The sequence below is a fragment of the Pangasianodon hypophthalmus genome, chromosome 3, assembly GCF_027358585.1.
Source record: "Pangasianodon hypophthalmus isolate fPanHyp1 chromosome 3, fPanHyp1.pri, whole genome shotgun sequence".
Classification (NCBI taxonomy): Eukaryota; Metazoa; Chordata; class Actinopteri; order Siluriformes; family Pangasiidae; genus Pangasianodon; species Pangasianodon hypophthalmus.
This window is the reverse complement of record NC_069712.1, coordinates 19,314,656-19,330,455: the sequence shown is the minus strand read 5'-3', so window position 1 is coordinate 19,330,455 and position 15,800 is coordinate 19,314,656. Positions and strand designations below refer to the sequence as shown.

At 38.3% G+C, this 15,800-nt stretch overlaps 2 protein-coding genes across 5 annotated transcripts; both read right to left on the bottom strand.

The window, feature by feature from the left end:
- Nucleotides 1-467: 467 nt before the first annotated feature.
- LOC113538004 (toll-like receptor 4) lies at nt 468-6,415 on the bottom strand. Its single transcript, XM_053232230.1, has 3 exons — nt 3,392-6,415; nt 3,133-3,299; nt 468-3,026 (listed from the first exon to the last, which is right to left on the bottom strand). The coding sequence occupies exons 1-3, from the start codon at nt 3,476-3,478 to the stop codon at nt 815-817; spliced, it is 2,466 nt and encodes an 821-aa protein (XP_053088205.1). The 5' UTR covers nt 3,479-6,415; the 3' UTR covers nt 468-814.
- Nucleotides 6,416-9,885: 3,470 nt separating this feature from the next.
- si:ch211-198a12.6 (uncharacterized protein LOC563253 homolog) lies at nt 9,886-15,404 on the bottom strand. 4 transcript variants are annotated; one of them, XM_026938324.3, is made up of 3 exons: nt 15,233-15,404; nt 13,611-13,686; nt 9,886-13,456 (listed from the first exon to the last, which is right to left on the bottom strand). In XM_026938324.3, the coding sequence occupies exon 3, from the start codon at nt 13,319-13,321 to the stop codon at nt 11,741-11,743; it is 1,581 nt and encodes a 526-aa protein (XP_026794125.1). In that variant the 5' UTR covers nt 13,322-13,456; nt 13,611-13,686; nt 15,233-15,404; the 3' UTR covers nt 9,886-11,740. The 4 variants fall into 4 exon arrangements, with proteins under 4 accessions (XP_026794125.1, XP_026794134.1, XP_034158627.1 ...); XM_026938333.3 differs by having other exon boundaries at nt 13,623-13,686; XM_034302736.2 differs by lacking the exon at nt 13,611-13,686 and having other exon boundaries at nt 15,225-15,404.
- Nucleotides 15,405-15,800: the final 396 nt, after the last annotated feature.

Sequence of the window (15,800 nt, the reverse complement as noted above, 5' to 3'; positions counted from 1 at the left end):
TGAAATGACGTATTTGACAATAATTCTGAATAATGTCTGCCAAAAAGAGGATGTGTAATCACATGATGTTGGCTAAAAAAACTACACATGAAATTCCATCTTATCTAAATAATTACCAAATGCACGCATTGTACTTATGCTGACTAGATTTGACATCAAACCAGCACTTCAGTTCTCCCTTGCCTTCTACAATATACTCAGTCCACTAAATCACATAATTTATTTAGTATTTAATAGAAATATGGTTTGGTTTCTGTTTTATTGTAATGGATTTTTTTCCAGTGTAAGTCTATGGTTGAGAGTGACTTCACAGTGCATGTTACTATTATTCTATTTGTGGAGATTTGTATTATACAAAATAGTTTGTGTCTGTTTCATTTTTTTTTTTTTTTATAAATATTACATATTCAATTCACTGTGAAGTCACTTTTAGCCGCTGACTGAGACTGATATATAATGCTGTACTATCTCAAAAACCAATTAAGCACAATAATGTTTATAGCACAAATCACAGCACTCACAAATGACATGTGTTATTTATTTTTTTTCATATGGGGGACAACTCCACAGAGGTAAACATTTGCACTTTGTAAATGGATATAAGCGAGTCTCATTTCCTCTTCTTTTCTACAATGTTATTCCATTCACAAAGTGGATAAGACTGATTTAATCTAAGCATTCCAGTAGAGGATTGAGTTAAAAACTTTGACTCTGCTTAGCTGAACACAAGCACAAATTATTTATTTGGGAATCTTTTATTCTGTTTCATAAGAAAGTGACACCAATTTACTAACCCAGTGTGGGGGAAAAAAACTCAGTTTCTTGTGATCACAGCTTTCCTAAGACGAATCCAGAATCTCATGTTATTTATTGGGTTTCCACTCCACTTTAGATACGTATTGTTTTTCAGGTGCTTATGAAGACCAAACACCTTCTTTGACTTCTCTTCCACATCTTCTAGAATGATGATGATGATGTTAGCATTGCCTTGCATCACTAGCCAAGACTGCGCCACTTCAAATTCAAAACGACACCAGGCACTCTCAACGAAGTGTTTAGATACAACCACAATAATTTTACGACTACCCATGATGCCTTCATCTATAATGTTGGAGGTAATGGCCTTGCCAGCTTCAAAGTCCCGCACATGAAGACAAAGGTGAATGGGTGGACTCCCATTTTCCAGATTTTCGACCAGTTCATCCATTACCCATGATTCATCTTTGCTGGAGTAGATAACAAAGGCATCATAAGAACATTCCTGCTGTCTGGAGGCCCTATAACCTCTTAGCAGGACATAGCCATATCGCAGATAAAACTGAAATTTGTAGGTCAAAACTGATACAATAACAAGAAAAGTGACAGCACATATGCATAACACAATTGTCAGTCTTCTGATATGTACACAGCCTTCAGTGTCAAAGTCAATAAGTCTAATTTTTGAATCTTGTGACAAAATTTCACATGAAATGTTAGTTGATTGTTGAAATAATTGTTGATGGTTCACAATCCACATAATAAAATCTATGTGTGAGCAGGAACATTCAATTGGATTAAAGGACAGGTCAAGGTCTGAGAGATTTGTTGGTAGGTTTTGCAGAATATGAGGTGGGATGCTAAAAATGCTATTTGTTCCTACATCTAATAATGTTAAGCTTCTTAGATTTGGATGGGTTACAAAATCTAAAACCGTCAACTTGTTTTGACTAAGAAACAAATGTCGTAGTCTTGAAAGACTTTGAAAAGCTCTCCAGTCTATGTTCTGAATACCACAATCTGATATTTGAAGAACTTCCAAAGTTGTGACATTTTGAAATACATAATTTAGCGCATCTCCTTGGAAATTGTTCCCTGCCACATTCAGTACTTTTAAACTACTTAGATAACTAAAGGTCATGGTCCTCAAAAATGTACTGTGTGAGTATGATATGTCCAGATATTGTAAATTCTTGAGACTTTTAAAAAATTTAAATTGTACATTCAATCCCCTTAAGTGTGTCCTCTGAATATCCAAAATCTTCATGGAGTCAAGTCCAGAGAATGGATTTTTGCTCAGATATATTATTTCATTAAAGCTCAGGTTAAGGGTATGAATGTTTGGCATCCCTGAGAAAAACTCTGAACAACAGTCAAACAAATGCAATTTGTTTGTACTTAGATCCACATACTGGAGTTTGGGCAAGTCCCTCAGACCTCTCAAATATACTGGATCTTGATAAACCACCACTAGTTTTTCTAACAAGTGTAGATGTGAAATTTCCAGTATGAGGGGCAATTGGTTATGCTGCATGTAAAGTTCTTTAAGCTGACGGAATGAGACATGCTGAATGGCTCCTATATGGACTTCTTTCAGAGTGATTTTTGTTGCATTGATCATGCAGTGGAACACATTGATTTCATAATCTGAATGTTGTTTTTGAAAAAAATATAATTCATTAAAATTGATCAAACAGAGACCGTCAAGAAAATCAGCATCTGATATCTTTATATTCTTGTCTATTATGTAGTTTCCTATAATGAGTTTTCCAACATTAAGACCACTGAGAGCTTTTAGACCATACCTCATTGCATCAAATGAAACGAAAGCACTCTGTATGTTAAGCTCTTTTAGGTAAATGTCCTTAAATACTCCTGGTTCGATATGTAATATTGGGTTGCTGGAGAGTATTAGAGTGATATTTCCCCTCATCTCTCGCAGTACAGCCGTGTGATTTACTTTTATTCTGGATATGTTATTTGCATGCAGGTCCAGTACGCAGAAGTCTTTAAAGTTGATCATGAATGGTGGAAGAGCAATTGTTTGAATCTTGTTACTTCCAGCTTTTAGTTCCTGAAGCTTGGTGAGATTGTTGAACTGCACATTTAAAGACAGCAGGCCAATGTCCACGAGAACTAATCTCTGTAATTTATGTAATGAGTTCAAGCTGTCAGGTGCTATGTATGAAACGGGGTTTCCAGTAAGAATTAGAGTAGTCACATTCTTCACATTGTGGAAAGCATCATCAGCAATGTACTGGATTTGGCATCTGAAAGGCCAAAACGTACAAAAAATATTGTTATTTTAATATATATTAAAAGTAAGAAGAAGCATTAGTGTTAAGCAATGATCATTACATGGACAGAACTCTTTACCTTGTGAGATCCAGGACCTGCAAATCATTCAGTGGAGGAAACAGATGCTTTTGTAAAGAAGGCAACAAGTTAAAACTGAAGTCCAGTGTCTCTACAGATGAAGGAATACTGCTAGGTATATAGGTGAGATTCCTTCCTTCACATGAATAGTGTCGATTGTTCAGAACCTGTTAGAGTCAAAATGGTATGAGTTTGGTACGACTCACTCTATACATTATAGAAATGATCAAATACTTACAGTGATTAATTTACAACATACCTTTGTGCACTCCTCTCCATTTCCATTTTGTACGAGAATGAAGATCATGAGGGGGAATATTACGCCATCAGTACAAAAGACAGTCATATTATTAAGAACATATGACCAATATCCAACAATGACAAACAAACAAAGTGTGAAAGTCGATCTGTGAGGAACTTGAACTATGCGCAGAACAGGGAACTATTCTGGTCACAAATAAGGAACCTCACTTGTGAAATTACGTCTTTGACAATAGTTTTAAATAACACCTACACAAAGGGGTTGGAACTCATTAATCCTAATTTCATTCATACATTCATTCATTCATAGTAACTGCTTTTTGCTGATCAGAGTGGCAGTGTTGCAGGGTGGCGTGTTCCAGCAACAGGGCAGGAGAATTCATTCCAGTGGGATGCCAGTCCATTATAGGGAACCATTCACACAGTCATTCACCCCAATCTAGCACCTACCTGTATTCGGACATTGGGAGGAAAATCTAGAGGAAACCCACGTGAATATGAGGAGAACATGAGAAACACCGCACAGACAGTAACCTGAGCTCGGGATCGAACCCAGGACCCTGGAGCTGAGAGGCGGCAATGCTACCCATGTAGAATTTGACACAGCATTAGACAATAAACCACCCAAGTTGTCGACATTTGTATTTTCTGAGTGTACATAAGCAAATCTCACTTCCTTTTTTTTTAAAAAAAGGTTATCACAAACTGAAAGCTGGGCTTGACATTACCATTGTGTTTAGTTTACCAAGCGAAGTAACCAGTCAGGATTTCTAAATTTTTAAAAATAAAATACTGTGTCCAACCCAATATAATATTTTTTATGTGTTTTAAAGTTTGATACTGTATTCTGAGAAAATATTTGCAGTACTGACAAATTATATGGTACCAATGCACCTTACTCTATAACTAATCATTAACTTTACTGAAAAATAAGCACCAAACCCAACCTCGTCAGGTTAATATTTTTCATTTCTCCCACTAATTTGTCATCCTATGTTTTGATTAAAAAGTATAACTTCAATTTGTTTTTTTATGAAGCAGCATAAGTGTAATGTTATCCTACCTAGTAGCTAGCTATCCTGATACATTATATTACACTACTCTACTACTTTAATCCTAAACCTATTACAAACCTATAAACCTAGTTAAATCTAAATTAGGCTTTATTCCCTTTTATTTTTTCTTACTTAAATGAATTCACTGTTTAATTGGTTTGGTTTTACTTAGGTGTATGCTTTGACTCTTACTTTAGCTTTGTTGAGCAATATGTTTTGTTAGATGTAGTGCTTTCTCAATCTTTCTGTCCTACCACATGTTATGATAGCTAGACTACACTCAATCTAATGTCATGTGGGCTGGACCAAAGGAATCAGTTCTGTGTAGCAATAGCATATGAACATCTCCGCTTAAGTGTTCTCTGAAAGGTACATGCTGAATTCAGAAACGGATTAAAAACATAGATCACCTACAAAACACACGAACACACTGCGGTTCATTACAAAAATATATAATTTGCTAAATTACTTACAAATTTAAAAAAAAAAAAAAAAAACTTAAATGTTGTGATTATATAAATATCCCCATTTTTTTGGAAGGATTCGTGGTTACAACATCTAAGTTTTAGCTCGAAATTAAGTTTATTGCTCTATTTTGCCTCCTAGTGGAATAACAGAGACTAGCTCTTTTCCCAAATCCTTCATTTAAATGGATTCCTTGTATTCAGTGTTATGACTTATTTCCATTCTGAAATAGTGTGGCTCTTGCATTTCCAACAGCATAGTTTACATTCATTAGTACATTGAGACAGCAACTTGTCCTTGAGGTACTTGCTTGGGTGTTCTGTTAATAGTTATTTTCTTACCTTCATTCTTGTGTATGTAGGTTCCCAGGAGGACTAGTGGTTAGGCCTTGGCGATCTTGGTGATCCCCAGCCACTGGAGTTTCACACGACAGTGCACTCCCAGTGCCGGTCCCAAGCCCAGATAAAATTTAGGAGGGTTGCGTCAGGAAGGGCATCTGGCTTATAAACTGTGCCAAATCAAATATGCAAACCAGTGATCTGCTGTGGCGATCCCTAACAGGAGCAGCCGAAAGAACAACAACATTCTTGTGCATATATAATGAAGCATACAGTTTGAAGCTTTTCTCCAGCTTGCTAGAAGTTGCCAGTGTTCATACATACAGTACTTCAGGAACTCTTGCAGACCCAGACTATAAAATACAGCTACTGCATGTGTAGTGAAAGAGCTGGAAGTGTCACAGTTGTGGACATGTTTGTGCAATAAGCTCATTACAGTCCAGAAGACAAGTTTAATTTAGTATACAGATGCTTATATCATTTGGTAGGCCAGATTAGAACATTTATCTGCCTGGTTCTGGCCCACAGGCTGCATGTTTAACACTCCTATTTTAAGTAACTCCAAACAAATAAGTGATCCATTCAATAAGTGTGTTCAGCTCCTTAGATGGCTCACCATCTACTTTGCAAGGTTCTGTTGCTGTGTTCTACTGGATTCTGATCCTCTTTTAAAAAATTAATTAATTAATTAATTTTTTAAAAAAAACTGACCTGCTTATATATTATTATGAATGGTTCTTTGTGCTCTACCCTTAATTACATTCAATCTCAATCTGAGGTCTCACAACTCCACTGAAATCATCAGTATGTACATACAACTATGCATAACTCAGCAACAAATAACAGGTAACAGTGAGGTAACTCAACACTGCACCTTTTCTAGAAGGTGGAAAGTTACAATTGTCCCTGGCCATTTAATCACAAATATTCAAATAATGAAAGACCTCTTCATAATAATCATCATAAATGAGTGATCTCTTTTCATTGTGTCTATATTTAAGAACAACTAAAGGAAAATAGATATGAATGTTCAGCTTGGTTCTGCTTATGGAGAGTTTGTCAGCTGTTTAACTGGCAATGGCTATGTGTTAAAAAAAAAAAAAATCTTTTTTCACTCCATGCTAAATATTGGATTTTGGTTAAAACCAACAATTTCAACACACACACACACACACACACACACACACACACACACACACACATATATATATATATATATATATATATATATATAAAAAAAAATTTTTTTAGCTATTTTTTTCAGCTCATTTTTATTTCTTTTTTTATTTAATTTAATCTTTATGCCCACTTTTATTTGGAGGGATCAGACACATGAAGGCTAGTGTGCTACAATGGTAACTTTTAGAGAGAAAAAAAAAAGTTTAACTCACCATCACAGTAACTCACCAATTACTTATCACTTATATGACCATTTGTCAACCATTTAATGTTTTCGGCAGGGCATTTAACTACTCTGACACTCGATTTGAAGACCTCTAGACTCCTTTCACTTTTGAACTGTCTACTGTCACACTTTTCATCCATCAGATCTTCTCAGTGAGAGAGCACACAGAGCACCTGAAAGAAAGAGCTCAGAGTTCATTGGCTACTATCTAGCCGTGACCTTCATTTAACTCTTTCACTGCTGGATTTTTAACATGAATTCATGTCACTCATGTATAATTTTACATTTTTTCATTTGTAGTTTTACATAACTACAAATTTTGACTCACATCACCCAACAGTTACAATAGTCATCACTTTATCCTGCTTATCCTGAGAACACTGGCTGTGAGGTGAAAATATACGCTGGATGGGATGCCAGCCCATGGAAGGGCACCATGCATTGTGTCTAAACATTTACACACTCATTCACACCTAGGGAGAATTTATCTTAGCCATGCACCTACTGACATGTTTTGGGAGGTGGAACAAAACCAGAAAACTCAGAGGAAACCCATGTGGGCATTGGGAGAACATGCAAACTGAGCTCAGGAACAACCTGAGGACCCTGGAGCTGAGGTAACGCTACCCGCTGCCCCCTGACTACAAATCACAATTAATTACATGCTGTTAACATATTGGTAAAGTTGTTAAAAGTTAAGAGTTGTTAAAATTACACTGACACCACTTAAAACATTACAGACTACTACAGCTGTAGGTCAGAAGCAGGTGTTCTCACTCTCAAGATAGAAAAGTACAACCATTTTACTTCTGATGAGAGAATCTGTCGTTTACATATTACATAATAATGCTCCTTCTTTACTTAAAAAAGACATCTTGCACACAGCACAAATCTACTGAGTTTAAAGTTTAATGAGAGTAGATGTTTTGGCCTATTGACCTACTATTAGTAAATTTACACCATCACAGAAAGTTTTTTTTTTAAATAACATATAAAAGAATCTCAGGGCCATGTCTCAGGTGTCCTCTGGGTTCTTCCAAAAAAACATGCTGGTAGGTGGATTGGCTCCACTAAATTGCTCCCAGCTGTACATGGTGCACCGCAATGGACTGGTATCCCAGCCAAAGTATATTCCTACTTCACACCCAGTGTTCCCAGGATAGACTGTGGCTCTACCATGATCTGACTAGGATAGTGTTCCTGAATATGAATGAATGAACAAATATGCTACAAATAGTTAGCTTAGTTATACATGTAAATAGCTAGCTATCGGTAAATTATATTGGCACGCAGACATTAAGTCATTTTGCAGCAGACCGAGTTGGCTAAACACATCATGGTATCTTAAAGCTGTTCTGTGAAGGACATATTTTTGGTGTTCTCTACCAGGAAAATCAGCCTTAAGAGCAAAAGCTGGCTCATTTACAGTCCATTTGATACTATTGATTAATAAGCATGCTAGGTGTTGAGATACGAAAATTCCTAACTAAGGAATTTTACATTTAATTGGTAAACTGATTTTTGACCAGTGAAGATGAATTATTTAACTGAGTTGAACTGTTGAACAATAATTTTAAAAAGCACTGGTGGGAAAAAAATACACTGGTTGTCTTTCAGTCTGCTAAAACTGGCTGTTGTTTAGCTAGGCTAGCTAGCTATTTTTACTGAGCGCTTTTTTTTTTTTTTTTTTTTTTTTTTTTTTTTAAGTGAGATAGTGACATTTTTGTTCATACAATGACAGGAACAAGTTTTACACAAGAGTTAAAAGTGTTTTAATTTACAACGTAAAATCCTTAATTTCTGTAAGATATTGGACACTTTCACATCAAGGAACATTTTGATATGCCAGTCACGGCCCAACTTCAGGCATGAAAGAAATCTGATAACCTGGTGATTGGCATGAGCCACAGCCAATCATGGGAGAGAGAGCATGAGTGCATAAAGCCAGCAGAAGTCTTATAATTGTGAAAAGGATACAGGACGGGAGTTTAGTGAATGATGGGTGATCCAGTTAATTTATTTACACTGTGGAGTTTGTATTCACTCAAGCTCAACTCGTATAGACAGAGAACTCCAGACAGCAGGCAGTTGTGTGTTTCTCCACATATTTTGTATTTCAAACTGTCATATCATGCAAGGATGAGTGATAAGCCCTCAGCTCATCTGTCTTTTCTACTGTCTAGCACAGTGAGTGCCAACCACCCCCTTTTCTAATTTACCAAAAAAAAAAAAAAAAAAAGTATTATCGCTCTATAAACAAATAAAAGATTAACAGTTATGTCATTTGAAGATTTTACTGGGGTGAGAAAACACTATGCACCCATTCCGTCTCCCTGCACATCCCCTGCAGTACTCTCACACTTTGGGATCCACTAGTCTAGTTTTAGCTAGCATGCAAACACTATCTTTGACAAGCTAGAGACCAAAACAGACAGATTAGATTATATACAGAGAGCATAGATGGGTTAAAACTAGTGGTCATCGAAGGCCATGAAGCATATGATTATGGTTACCAGACTAAAGAGCCTAGTACAAAAGCATTACATGAACCCAGAAATGTGCCCCATATAGTTACACAAATCCGTGCGGAGAAGTTTCCCCAGACGAGTCATTGTAAAGTCATGAAATAGTTTGATAGGCAAAGGAAAAGCATAGCACAGAGGTGCAAACAAAATTAACTACCAACATACAATTACTACATTAACTATTACTATGTAATGATAAACTGGTTTTTATTTTTGTCCCTGGCTGATGTGCAAAGCGCATGTCAGAGTGGATTAGACCTTATATACAGGCTATGGCTGAAATGCATCAGTAGCCACTGCTGATGGTTTTCCTCGTCATACAATACATTCAACACAACAGCATTTCCTACTTGTCTTCTGAGCACAAGTAAGTAATGACTATTTTGAACCGCACAAAAACCCAAAACACTTCATTATGTAGTTACTTAATGAAATTTAACGTTAATGCTTGATATACAAAGAACGCAAACTACAGCTATGGCAAATAAGGAAAACCCAAATGTAGTATTACTTGCAACATTAGTCCATCATTACATCAGATGTCATCACATCAGTTTAACAGTCCTATTTAGAAATCTGGATAAACAAACATTTCCTGTGATGGAACCATTCTGTTCCTACAGCAATCAAAAATGAGTCCAAAAAGACATCCTTACTAGAAATGTTTCATGAAACAGGCAAATGAATATTCCATCTTTTTAAAAAAAAAAAAAAAAAGGAAAACAAACCAAAAAAAACAGGTAGTCAAGAACCTTTATTTATCCATGTGTGTGCCACTCAAAGATGGGGTAAAGACATGGAACAAGATCTGACCACTTAAGAGGGCAATCAAAATATGGATCAAAGGTGTTGTAACTTCTCTTTTTTTTTTTTTTTTTTTAAACCTTTAGTTTTTTCTACAATGAGACCAGCTGATGGACAGGGAAATTAAAAGACAGCAGTAACAGCATAAACATATATTCATATACAGAAAAGCAAAACAGAAAATTACCTAAAGTCAAAAATAAAATATGTTGGTTAGTATGCAAACATAGGGAGAGGAGCCAAACCTTTTTCTTCTATTACAGCTCAACATACATTTCTACACAGCATGCAATAAGGCACCTATCTAACACAATGAAAAAGCCTATGCTATGAGTTGAAGTACAATTATTCAAAAAGAAAAAAAAAATTCAATATAATGTTCACTCCCATAAAAACAGTATTCCTCTTTTCCCTTTCAGATTACCCAAACCATATTAAAAAAATACATCAGTATGTAAAAGATCTTCCCCCATACACAGTACTTTAAGTAGAAAGTGTATCTTCATGGAATTTTGAAAGAAATGAAATCAAGAGCAAGCTATTTTTATTGTACTGATAATTACACACAATCTATTAGACTAAATTTTGATAATTTGCTGCATGTATCCAGAATATAAGTTAACTACTGGTTATTATATATATATATGGATGTCCGAACTAGTTCTACAGTGATGATGTTAGGTCTGAACGCAAATATGCACAATTTACCCATTAGTAACAAGTTGTAGAGTACCAAAGGGAACTAGTTAAGCAATGCTTCAGAGGGAACGTTTAGATCAAATTACACTGAATTGTAAGTATACAATGATTTATAATCTGTCAAACTAGGTTTTTTGGAGTCAGTCAGTAAATCAGACAATTCTAAAGGAAGGACTAAATTTGCCCCTCTTTACAAGCCCATGTTTCTTACAGCTCATTTTAGAATGAAGCTGTCTGACCAGAAGCTCAGTCCGGAAAGTATGCTACAGTTTGACTCTCCTGTTCAGGTAATTTGACCCCTGCTCAGCCGATTTTAATCGCAGCTGAAAGCAATGGTGACTAAAGCTTAAGTAACTTTGAAGTAAATTTTATGCAGGCTTGCACCTTTGCTAACAGCTTTCCTGGAGCCAGCAAAACTTTCAAGCACCATCCTATTTTCAAAATAAAGATGGTTAAGACAGACTGGGTCATACAAAAATGCTCAATGTGTAAAAGAACTGCACACGCACCTATACATATGTATATAAAAATCAACACTTATTTACAAACGATAGTATCTGAACAGGCCATGAATAAGACACGATGGGTAAAGATACATGGACTTTGCTTGGGGGTTGGGTGGTGGGTTCCTCCAGTCTCCCAAAAACTTTACTTGGTCACCAATTATATGTCTAAAGCTCAAAACAGGCTCTGAAATTATCCGCCCTAATTTCTTTCCGAGGGTATGCGTAAGAGTATTGCTGGCCTGGTCATTAAGCATGAAATTGCTACATTATCATACAGATGTCAAATTAAAAGCAGCAAGCTCTATATGCACACTGCGCAGGATCAGCAACAGCTCAGTGTCAATCATACCAGTTATTGAGATTCATCGCTCTTAAAATGTAAAGGTAAAGGACTTAAGCAGAATTATATTTTTAATATACCTTCAAGATCCATTTATAGACCCCAAATAAACTTTAGATTTTCCTAGTTCTATGAAGACAAAAATTTGAGGTTGGCCTGAAACGAAGTTGGGACAAACTGTAAAATACCACAGCCACCTCAGCGGTGAGCTTACTGATCAATGTGAATTCTGTGGTGCCTTGAGAGGGAGGAGGAGTGATTGAAACCCTTTCCACACTGAGAACACCTATATGGTTTCTCACTCTGCAGAATCCTCTGTTTCAGGATGGTAGTAGGAGGGAATCCCTTTCCTGTGGGAATAGCACTATAAGAGGTCTTCTCATCCAAATGGACACGTTGGTGTCTTGCAAGAGAAGAGGAATGATTAAACCTCTTGCCACAGTGGGCACAAGTGTAGGATTTCCCATCAGAATGAGTTCTCTGGTGCCTGGACAGCGATGAAGAGTGATTGAAGCTCTTCTCACAGTGGTTGCAGCTGTATGGCTTTTCGCCTGTGTGCATTCCCCTCTTCATTGGCGTATCAAAGGGGAACTCCTTATCGGGCTGGGCGTACATTTTGGCCTCCAGGTGGACTTTGTGGTGTCGTGACAGGGACGAAGAGTGATTGAAACCTTTGTCGCACTGAGAGCATCGATAGGGCTTGCCACCCTGGTGCACTAGCTGGTGCTTCTTCAAGTGGCGTTTTCTTACAAAGCTCTTCCTGCACTGGTTACATTTGTAAGGTTTCTCACCAGAGTGGATTCGCTGGTGTTCTCTCAAAGTGGCTGCTGCTGCGAAACACTTTCCACACTGGGAGCATCGATGTGGCTTGTCACCAGCATGGGTCTTCTGATGTTGTTTCAAATTAGAAGCCGTAGCAAAGCCTTTCCCACACTGGGGGCAGGTAAATGGCTTTTCGCGAGCATGCAGCTCCTGATGTTTCTTTAGATGGCGCCTACGGACAAAACTCTTCCTGCACTGAGTACATTTGTAGGGTTTGTCATCAGAATGCATTTTCATATGCTCTCTGAGCGTGATGGCTGCGGCAAAGCTCTTGCCGCATTCAGAGCATCTGTGTGGCTTTTCAGGGGAGTGCATCATCTGATGTGGTTTGAGATTGAATGCATCGATGACCCCTTTACCAACCATCTCCACACCAGTGGTAGCATAGCCCTTGTCCTTCATGTGTATTTTCATATGCCCTCTCAGACTAGCTTCCACAGCAAAGCTCTCACCACACTGGATACAAATGTATGGATGGGTTGCTTTATGGATTTCAAAGTGTTGATGCAGGTCGGTCATGCTGCTGAATATCTCCCCACACTCATTGCACTGAAGACCCTGGGCTTCATGAATGATGACACCATTCTCCGACTCCACTGTCAGCTCTCCTCCATGGTCTGACTCATCCTTCACTACATGCTCTGCACCAGCTCCACCCATCTCTGCCTTCAGCAGCACTTCACCAAGCAGAGCCTCATTGCCTTTCATGTCTGCGCCTCCAAAGTACTGCGGGTCATGATGTACCTCAGACTTAGTGTAGTCATGGTCCGTCTCCGTTACGGCATCAACACAAGCCACAGCCCCAAGATCGCCATGAATGGCTTCCAGGTCAAGCCTCTTGTCCTCCTGGGTCATAATCTCAGTCTCCGCTGCATAGTGCAAGTCACCGACTTGCGTGTGAGTTATGACACACTCAGACCCCAGCGTGTCAAGGCCTGGTGTGTCACACTCAGTCTCTGACTCAGCCATCAGGACACACTCCAGCCTGACGACTTCCGTCTTCCCGTTTAAGTGAAACTTAGCGCTGCTCTAGGAGCACCGCTTTCTCAGAATAAAAAAATGCTTGGGACCGTTCTGGTCAGCACGAGCCAGGAGGGATCTGGCCTGTTGGGAAGACAATAAAACACAAACTTACAAATGCTTGCTGCACATAAAGGACATGAAAGTTTAAAAAAAGATGTAAAGATAAGTTAATATCTAGTATGTTAATCCTGATCAGTTCTCCTACAAAGCTCTTAACTTAAATGTAGGAATTGACCTCTGGTTGAACCTGTAAAACAGAAGATTACTGCACTCTGCTTGACCACCAGGCTAACACCTGTAGTGCTGAGGTGCTAGTGAAAAACAAAAACACCACATTTTAGACTAAACATACTACTGGCAAAGATAAGGGGACAGGTCTTAAATACCAAATGAGAACAATTTTTAAAAAAAAAAAAAAAAAACCACAACAACTTAAACAAAACACTTTAGCACAACAAACACAAACAAGGCTACCTGGCTATTACCATTAAGCTAGTTAGCAAATCTCTGTATTGCTAAAAACGGGCTAGTGTTAGCCGATAGACAGTTATTTTTGAGCTAACTTAGCTGGCTAGGTATACCTGTAAAAGCAAAGTGCACAGGAATTTTTTTAAAGCCCAAGCCTATTAATAATTATCTATCAAGTACGAGTTTATATAGTCGCGGTATTAATCCTTTTTATAATCTACAACAGGAAACCTTGCAGCATTCAACTATAGAGAGAGTAATAAATATGGGAATGCCATTGTTGGCTAAGTTAGCTGGCTAAGTAGCCTGGCTAGTTAGCTTCCCGAAGCACGCAATATCTGCTAACTAGCTGGCTAACTAGCAATTTGGCTAGTGCATAAATTAGATTTCATATCTTGACAGTACCGCTTAAATTCAATGCAGTGCTTAATCTTGTTTGTCGGTGCCGTGTTTAAATCTTGGACTGGCCATTCGCATATTCTGACTCAGCCTCTTCAGAGAATTACAACGCCTTTCGCGGTGGGCATCTTGTGCAGCTCAGACTGGAACAGCTAACTAGCTCTAAAATGGCCGCCGCTAGCTTCCGCCCTCACACAACCACGGAGCTACGCAACTCGGCTACAGCGCAGCTACCGCCATGAAAAAAAATACACACACATTCGTCGTAATGTGGAAAATGCACTGCGTTCAAAGCACAATGTAGAATCAGTAAATCGTTTATAAAAAAAAGCTAAACTGAGAATCACGAATGTTTAAAACGGATTTCTATTAAAATAGCTAACTATCGCCGAGCCACCTCGCAAAAAGCCCGGGAAAGGCGTCCCCCATCTTACATAACAACAACGCGTCTCCTTTGTGGTTAAATATAACGGTAAAACAGACGAGTGTGTTAGTAAAGCATGCTGCTAGCAGCTCTAAAAGAGCCCGGCTCTGCTCGAGTCAGGAGCCGCCACACAGCAGTGAGGATGATGCTAGCTAACGATGAAAATTGTTAGAGCACACATTCTTAGCTCGATGAAACAACATGGCCTACCGTCCTGCTAAGCCCAAACCACATCGCTACATCTAGCGCACTACAAGCTACCGCCATTAAACTTCATGACGTTTACAGCTTTTACAAACCGCAACCATTCAACAACCTTTTCCCAAAATCTGCTTAATTATCAGTACGGTAAAACGGCGTGTAATAAAGTAATATTTAATCGCGTAAAACCGGATTACAGCTAAAGACAAATAACATTGTCATTATAGCACGCTAGTTAGCCGCTTAGCTGGCTAGGCTCACTTGTAAAGTTTAATCTGAAAGCACGGATTAATTTGGATACGCAAAACAAACTCCCCATTTAATATTGAAAAAAGAAAATGATGCCGATTTACAGACTTTCCAACCTGTTTGTCCTTTGATCGAAGTGAAAGACAGCGGTAGGAGTGCTATTTGCAGGCTTTTGGGAATCGGCGGCCTGAAGATCTGGGCTTGTTTGCGTCCACACAGCACGGCTGCGCGCTGAAACTCGCGCACACTGTCGGCAGGAGCGCTGGCACCTCACACTTTCTGGCGCCAAGTGCGTTTAAGCGCATGAGCAAAAAGACGCTCAGTGACCCACCTGCGCTCTGCTGCCACCCAGCGGCCTGGCGCTGACTCTGCTGGAAAACCATCACCACCTACTACATAGATTCTAATGCTTTCCACTGCAAATCCCATTACAGACCATCAGCTAACCATTAAAACCATTACCATTATTGGTCCTTAATGGCACCCACTAGACATAACATGCCACCGATAGAAGGCAACAAATTACCAGTAGAGACCCACAGGGAACATTACAGTTTCCATTAAAACCAATACAATTCCTATTATAACCATTAAAACCATTAATATTCTATAAGGGTTTTTATCGATTTTTTTTTTCAGCAGAGGAGTCTTAACTCCTCAATGCAAAACTGTTTGTGCAAAACG